This window comes from Telmatherina bonti (genome assembly GCF_933228915.1).
Source record: "Telmatherina bonti genome assembly, chromosome: 13".
NCBI classification, from domain to species: domain Eukaryota; kingdom Metazoa; phylum Chordata; class Actinopteri; order Atheriniformes; family Telmatherinidae; genus Telmatherina; species Telmatherina bonti.
The window spans coordinates 12,591,602-12,600,494 of record NC_136611.1 but is presented as its reverse complement, the minus strand read 5'-3'; the positions used below and the strand labels follow the sequence as shown (position 1 = coordinate 12,600,494).

The window sequence follows — 8,893 nt, the reverse complement described above, 5'->3', positions numbered from 1 at the left end:
CGTTAGGGAATGGCAGTAACAGATAAAACAACCAGTGGCAAGTTTTGTCCATCTCGCTAAATTGAATGTTTCTGCACCATCAAGATTGCAGTTTATCTTGTTAGTAAAATCCAGAATTTTGCACATTCAGGTTACATACGGATGCTCTGTCAGTGTCTAATATGTACATTGACCAAACATGTGCTTACCTTGGCTTGAGGAGTACATTTGTAACAGACTCTTGTTGGCTGACGGCCACTCAGACACCTGAGTCCCAAAGGAAGGCAGGGGTCTGGTGAGTGAAGCTGGAGAGCTTCATTGCATTACAGCCTAGCAGGAGAGATACCACACTACGATAAAATGGCTCAAGTGAAAAAGAGAGGCCTTAGCAAGATGGCAGTGATAAGACAGCGTCCAGACTTGAGCCGTGAAAGGTAACTTAATATGGTTTTTATCTGAAGAGATACATGGTGATAGCCACTTGCTGGGATTATTGTGTCTTAATGAGTCTATTTCTATTTGTAATACTTATCTCCTTCACACTCAAAAAAGTCACATAGTAGATGTACTAGATAGCTAAAATCTAATATGTATAGTGCAAAATAAAACTAAAACCAATTATTGCAATCATACCAGGTTAAATCATTGTTTAGATAAGAGAATAAATCGATCCAGCTCAAGTGGTAGTTGAAGGGACAGCTCATTAACTATCAGAGTGCTCCTTCCTGCCCTGCAGCATCTACAAGGATAAACCATGCCATCACTTCTTACCACTCTCAGAAGTTAGATTTCCTTGTGTATAGACACACACACACACACACACACACACACACACACACACACACACACACACACACACACACACACACACACACACACACACACACAGAGTCGTACATGCTCCCATATGTGAGAGGGGAAGTTGAGTAAAGGAGGGAGGGATCAAGTAACTATTAACAGCACCACACAGCTACACACAGCTCAGTCATTTTCTGTGATCATTCTGCAGGTGAAAAATTCTCAAATCAAAGAAGGGACACGGACAGCACTGACTCAGACCTCCCCAGACGTTGCTGTATGAAGGTGGAGTCATTTAGAGAAGAGGAAGAGAGATGAGGAAAAAACAAGAGGAGCAGCATAACTGGAGAGGACAGATGGATTGTCTGACATGCGCCTGGACTGACCAACATTCCTATTTAAGTCTTGAATCCCGTCTTTTCTCCTCAGAGTAAAATCTGAGAATGCTTTTGTGCGCATGTGGAGTATAGCTTTCTGACAGGTAGCTGGTGAACCTTTTTTTATTTCACTGGAGCTAAAGATTTTGACAGTTTTTGGAACCTTTTTACTAAAAATATAAACAAAGTTGTTTTATTTTCTTGGACATTTGGACTTTTCTTCTTTCCCTAATATCACCTGGATTTACCAGTCTTTTTGCAGCAGCCATGACTAGTACTTTAGATCATCACAAATGATCTAGAAAAGGGCAAGAAACGGCTAAGACAAAAGACAAACAGGTTTGTTAAAGCTGATAATTAGCCTTTGTGGAAGAAAACTCGGGCTGAGAAAGTCAGCTTTGAACACACAGACTTGTGAACAGCTAAAAGAAGGGAAAATAATAAAACAGCAAATTCTGACATTTCACGCAGGTACTGAATAATTTGGACTCTGCAGGGGGACCATCTCATCCAGTCTGGACTGTGGAGGGCTCTCCTCCCTGCCCTCCCAGTGTATCCTCGCCCCCAGCAGCATGTCCCAGGCTCTGAGGCTGCCTCCAGTCCTCCTCACAGCACACTACCATGATCAGATGGACTGCTGGAGGGAATAAGGCTGCCTTTGCCTCGTTCTGCTCCGGGACTTGTTTGGGGGCTTGCTCTGGCTCTGGGGCCAGCTCTGGACAAAGGTCATCAACGCTGCTTTCCTCCTTGTCGTTTCCTGTACTGGTTATCCTGGTGCTTTTCTCTCTGTCCTTACCCGAGACTGCCTGCCATCAAGTCCACAGAGACCGACAGAGGTCCACAAATGTGCAAAATCTCTGGGTCCCTCTGAACATTTCAGAGTCTGAACTGATTTCAACACCCAGGACCACTGGGGTCCCCGCAGGTCGGACTGGAGGACCACAGGGAAGGCATGTGCGCAGCTACAATCACCTTCAGGGGGACATACGGAGGAGAAAGCTGTTCTCTTTCCAGAAGTTTTTCTTGAGGATTGATAGGAATGGAAAAGTTAATGGAACCAAAAGCAAGGATGACCCCTTCAGTGAGTAACTCTTTGACTACATAAATGTGTAAAAATTAATGAAGAGAAGGGAATCAGACCCTAAAGATGATGTGTGGCGGCTGTAAAACTTAACACTGACCATACTCAGTTCTGCTTTAAAAAAAACGCATGAAAGTCAGTTTTTAACTTTTAAAATGGCAGAGAGAACTCAGACTTTTTAAACTCATCAAACTACATGTTTTTCTTTCTTCTGAACTCTGTGAATCATACAAAACAAAAAACATAAAACATACACTGCTTTTAAACGGGATTATTTTTCATTTAAGAAAACAGGATGCCGGTATTTCTAAAAACTAATAATTGTCAATAAAATATGCTACTTAACTTAACTCAGCTTACTTAACACAAGCGTCCTCATTTTACTTATAAAACTAATCTGCTGTAGAACTAATAGGAAAAACAAAAACCAATAAACACCCCATTGGTTGGTTGTTTAGATGAAGCATTCCCAACTCGAGTTGTCTTTTTGTTTTAAACCAGACATCTTCCTGATATCTCTCCTGTCCAAATACTCAGCACAATGATGGTAGCTCTGAGATGGTTTTAAAAGGAGCAGGAGGAGATAACTTGGCCATTATCAGACAGTCTTCACAGCCCAGGGTAAACAGCGTTGATAACAGCCACAAAGGAACAGGGTTGAGGTAGGGGGAGGATATGAATGTCAGTCTCATTGATGCTTTTAGGCCCCTTTTTGCTGCTCTGTCTCTGTTTCTCTTTCACTCTCCCACTCAAATTGCCCTTCTAGCAGCCAGCAAGCAAATTGCATACCCTCAGTCATGGATCAGACATTTGTTTGACTTTTTCACTCAAAGAAACGTGTCTTTACAGTAATTACACGTTGTTTGTTTCAGCATGTCTTTCAGTAAAATAGCATTCTTATTAGTCTCCCATGCGTCCCCACCGAGCAACGTGTGTGTGCTTATCAACCATTAGGTACTCACATGCTCCAGTGGGTGTGTGATGATATAGTAGCCAACAATGTCACATGCTTACAAGCTGTTCATACACGCATGCATATTTATGTATCTTTACTGTTGCCTGCTTCCTTTCTCCCTCATTCTGTCTTCTCTAAAAATCCCAGAGTGACTGTATATGGAAGTTTTAATGCTCCTCCTGGGAGAGCCAAACAACACATTCAATCAAAGTGACTTAAGGGAAATGGCATGAGGAGACAGAATGTCAAGAGAGATGTTTGTTTTGACAAGGTCATGACAAGGAGCAGCTTTATTTCCTTACCATATTACAAAGTGATGCCTTTACTGCCACCGTTGTTAGTTGTTTCTTTTACGTCATAAAAGTGAAGTGGTGCGGGGAAGTCTGACTAAGTTCAGTGAAACAGTAAATTTGCTATTTTGCGTATGTTTGAAGGATTATTTACACATTTTCTTTTTTTTTTTTTGTTTTTGCTAACTCAAAAATAAACACTTGTCGGACTCTGCCATTTTCAAAGGTCAGTTAGAATTTGCAGTGGACTGAGCGTCGTTGAGGGAGGTGAAAGGGAGATTCTCTAGAGGTACAAGTTCATGAATGACATGGCTGAACATCATTGTGGCCACTTCAAAGCTGTGCATCTTCAGTATCAATGGTGGTGCCATCAAAAAGCTGTGTCCTAAGGGGGTCTGGGGACACTGTGTGTGGATTATGTGCCCTCATATCAGGTTCACATGGTAAAGGATACTACACAACAGCAGCTTCAGTCTTTGCTCTGGCCCCTGGGGCTAGACATGATCCCAGAACTGATGTCCTTTGTAGACCCCTGATGGTCCCTTAACGTGACAAAACGTCAAGTTTTTCTGCAGTGGCCGGAAAACGACCTCGCTTCTCCTGTCGTGGACGTTGCACAGAAAGTTTAGTCTGTTTTTTCTTATGAATGAAATAATGCATTGATTATTTTCTGATTAAGAGTTGTGCAAAATGTGCAGGATTTAGCTTTAGGTGCTGCATGTGGCCCTGAAAAGACCTGGCTGACTGTCTGTTTCAGAGCCAGTATCCAGTCTCCCACAGATTTATGGGGATGCCAGTGTAAAACTGTCCCACATGGCTTTCCAGCCTACAAGGGGCCTGTACTGAGGTTACAGAGAGGCAGAATGAAAAAAAAATCTTAAAGTCAGCTAAGTAGCTATCTCCATGGCCTGTGTAATTAAAATATCTATGATTCACAGCTGAGCTCTTTTATTGACGACTAGCAGCTCTGAGTGACGTGTGAAATATTGCCAAAAAAGACTCGGGCAACAATCTGGCCATAGTAACATAAGTGTGTGTCTGTGTGTGTGTGATATATTCACAGCTTGAAGACCATGTGTGTAACGACACTTCTGAACATGGTTCAAGAAGCGTGCATTTGGTTACTTTGTGTGAATATTAATCCCTGTGCACATTCATCTTCTTTAATCAAAGCGGTGGCCTTTTACGTGGAGGGAAAAAAAAAACAGATGGTGCTCTTCTGGAGGTCAGAGGCGAGAGATGTATTGCTTTTCTGGCTGGATCTCCCTTGTGTATAAATACACTCAGTGTGGTCCTTATCAAGTGTTACTGCATTACTTTCGGATTTACACTTTATTCCACTCCATTTTGCAACATTTGGATCACAATCAGATCTCATGTTCTCACTACATCTGCGCTTATCTGTGCAGGCTTGAGCCCAGGTAAGAGTGAGAAACAGTAACGCAACAAGCTGCACAGCACATGCCTTTTTGGCATCCCACTGTGGAAAAAACCACCTTTAATTTTCACTGGCATCATGTTCGTCTTTTCCACGATCAACACACCATTTGCTGTTGTAACTCCAAACAGAGCGTAGAAGCCACACATTGGGAAAAAGCAACCAGCATGCAAAAAAAAAAAGAAGGGGGGAGCCGTATCTACACATAAACAGCTGTACCACACTGACTAACATGAGGCAATATTTTACATGTGGGGTCTGTAAAATGTTTGTAGACTAAAGTGCTATTGTCACATTTGAGGATATAATCTGGGGAAAGCTAAACACACTACAGGGTTTTCTGTTCCACCTTTTCCCCACTCTCACAGCCATAATCTCATTACTCTCCTTTTGTGTGTCATGCTAGCATTGAGCCATTCAGCAGAGAACGGTGAATGGTGAGTTTGTAGTTTCACAGCCAGGTTGAGTTTGCAAGTTGTGTGGAAGTGCACATTCACCTGCTGCAAGTATGTGTCTGTGTGTGTGTGCACATGTGTGTGTGTGTGTGTGCATTAAAGCGTGTGCATGTGTATATATACAACCTGTCTCGCCCCTGCCTCCGGTGGCTGACTTTGATCAGTGATCATTACAGCCTTTCTAATCCTCACTCCACCCCCAGTCTCACTGTCATGGCTCCTCTGTCCTCCTCTGTTCTCTCTCCTTTCATCCCTCCCATGTTTACAAAGCAGTCAGAGACTGCCATAGATTGTCTTACATCCTCACTCCTCATACCTGACATCTGATCCCTTACAGAAACCAGCTCCTCTCAGATCTTCAATGACCGTTGTGTCACAGTCCCCACCACCACCTTGCAGCTTCAGACCTTGCTGCCCCGAGGTGCCACTGTTTGAACTAGAAACTGATACAGTCAAGACCTTGCGGACGAGGGAGAGGCTGCTGTATATATCTAAGAGGGGGGATTATTCTTTTGGGGGGCACACCTGCATCTTCTGCTGTCAACTTCATGTGCAAGGCCACTGGCCCGATAAGTCCCCCCCCCCCACCAAGTCACTGGAAAGCAGTGCAGGGTGCCACATAAACAGGCATCAGACACAGAAGGGGCTGCAGATCTGATCAAAGGATGTCATTGACTCTTTGGAGTTCACTCCCCCATGCTGCAGTGTGTGTGTGTGTGTGTGTGTGTGTGTGCGTACACATGCGTGCTTATCGGGATGAAATAACGACAGCTCACAGGAAGTGGGGAAAGGAAGTCAGGGAGGGCGGCATGAAATCAAACATGTCATGGGAACCAGCAGGGTTCATTTACAAACACACACCGGCAAAAGATGAGACAAGTGGGTTCTGTGGTCAGAGGACACATTAGGAAGTTATATCTCTCTGACCTCTGGTACTCAGACCACACAAATAACCATAGCTGTCTGCAGGAAAAACATGCGCTTGTTAACTGAAGCATAAATTAACCCCTCTAATAGCCTATGAGAAACCTAAATTATTTGTATAAGGACTTGGAAGCCTAAATACCAAACAGAATATAAACAACCTCTGTGGAATCTACCTATTAATTTTCTAACAAAATGACCCATGCAGCTGGAATCTGTTACACAGGTGTAGGCTGTAGAGGAACGTTATAATATCACAGAAATGATAAATGTGCTCAAGAATAATTGCAACCTTACAAAGAATTCCCACACATTCCTCCACAAAGATCTCCTAAAATTTGAATGTAATTTGTTGTTAGTCATCGCACTCTTACAGATGTCCGAAATAAATTCTTCTTTGAATTCTTCGTCTTTTATTCTTAAATCAATGCAAAAAGAATTTTATTATTGTAAACACAACTTTAAGGCTTTTCCTGCTTGTTTTGAATATTGATGCACACTGATTTAACTTTTTTTTTCTTCTTTTTACTGAATTCTAGGTATTCTGGAAATAACATCAGTGGAAGTGGGAGTGGTGGCTATCAAAGGTCTAAGCAGCAACTACTATCTGGCAATCAGCGAGAAAGGAAAGCTGTATGGAGCGGTTAGTATCCAAGTCAGAGGTCAATTTGGATTCTCAAGAAAGAAAGATTGTGTTAGATTCTTCAGACTCTGTCTTATGCAGCCTTATCTTTACTTCTCTGGTCACTGGATCAGTTCTGAACCATAAGCAGTCCTGTGCACATATGTCAAACTCTTTTTGCAAACTGGCACCAAGATGTGCACTAGTTTCTTCACCAGAACCACAATACAATTTAACAAGCAAATGATCTGTAGTTTGTCTTAACCTTAAATGTTGGGATTAAAACACTGAAACTTGATACCTGTTGTTTTCCCAGAGAGAGTTTGGCGTCGACTGCAAGCTGAAGGAGCGGATTGAGGAGAATGGCTACAACACGTATGCATCAGCTGAGCGGAAGATAAAGAAAAAGCGGCAGATGTTTGTGGCTCTAAATGTTCACGGGAAGCCGGTGAGAGGAAAGAAAATCCACAGGAAGAACACAGCAACACATTTCCTTCCAATCTTGGTGTGAACCAGGGAGTCCGCTCGGACAGAAACAACAGACAGAAACAGCACTGGATGGAGAGGTTTTCAATCATGAGCTGCCCGGAAAATAAAGACATGCGTTGGGAAATCTTTCGTTTGAAACAAAAAGGCACTAACACTGTCACAAACTCATGGTCTCTGCTTTGACTGAGATTGTGGATGTCATCAGATGAGAGAAAATGATCTATGTTCTTAGGTGGCACCGAATGCAAAGTTTAACCTTTTACTACTGTGCCAAACAGTTTGCAGGTAAACGTGGGCTCAAATAAGACTCACTGAAATTTTAAACTTGTAAATCAATGTTTGCAAATATGAAAAACTTCATCAAACTGTCCAATCAGACGGCATGTGCTTTTCTTGTCTTCCACTAATCCAGAGGCCCTGAAAGTGATTATTTAGCACTCTTAAACTTCAAAAGATACACTTGGACAACGTTCTTTAGAGTTAGAGTAGTAACTGAAGTCCTCATATATCAAACTAAATGGCTACCTTTAATTTCCATGTAATAAACTACAACCCATCTGTGTCAAAGAAGTACTGGTGGCAGACAGTAAAAGACAGGCTGAATATTCATGCATGTAAGAGTCACCTGCTGTATGAAAACTTTGTGCATTTATACACAGTTTTCTGCTTTGTCTTGGTGAACAAGTGTCATGAAAGCACTTCTATATTATTGGTGTTTAACAAATCTTTTCCTCACACAAGCACATCTGAATCTCCCAGACAGATTTATTCCACAAAGTGTATTTTACAAATAGAACTTCTGGAAATATTTGTGAGCATTAATTGTACAAGATCAATAGAGGTGAGTCCAATTTGAGCCCATAAGTGGAGAACATATGTGAAGACAACCCTGAAGAACTGCAGAAGTATCTAAAGGTGTTATCTATAAGCGAGATTCTCCAGTAAGATGCATGAAGGGACAAGAAAGAAAATGGCTAAGCTGACCTTAGACTAATAAGGCTATCATGACAGCATTAAATATTAGAGGAAAGCATACCTTTTAAGCAAATGTTTGATACTTAACCACTGTGTTTTGACTGAAATGTAATGATTTATTTATTTTGTGAGATATTTAACTGGAAGGAACACCAGCATTCATTTGCATTCTACTTTTTATAGGATCTCTATCATGTGAAAATAAAATCCCCATTTTCTCCTCTGCAACGCAGCAGGTCTTTTTTCTTTTTTTCTATGCATACCAAAGACTAAGAGAACTGCAGGAAAAATGGAAAGTTTAAGCACACGGACTGAAAAACCTTGGCAAATGTTCAGGTCATGGTAGGTCTATTCTTATCTGACTCTAAGGTAGGGAGGGGCAAAAACGCAACCGTTAATGCTTAGCCAGATATTCCATGTGGGAACCATTGCACTAATGATTAGTACCCAAAACAAACGGGGAACAAACCACAACAAAATGGGAGGGAGGCAACTTCCCCGGTACGACCT

At 41.9% G+C, this 8,893-nt stretch overlaps 1 protein-coding gene across 1 annotated transcript; it reads left to right on the top strand.

Moving 5' to 3' along the window:
- Positions 1–1,775: 1,775 nt before the first annotated feature.
- On the top strand, positions 1,776–7,430 carry fgf10b (fibroblast growth factor 10b; the record flags this gene model as incomplete). The annotated part of the gene is made up of 3 exons (XM_079251866.1): positions 1,776–2,235; positions 6,837–6,940; positions 7,236–7,430. 3 exons carry the CDS (start codon positions 1,776–1,778, stop codon positions 7,428–7,430), a joined length of 759 nt encoding a protein of 252 aa, XP_079107992.1.
- Positions 7,431–8,893: the final 1,463 nt, after the last annotated feature.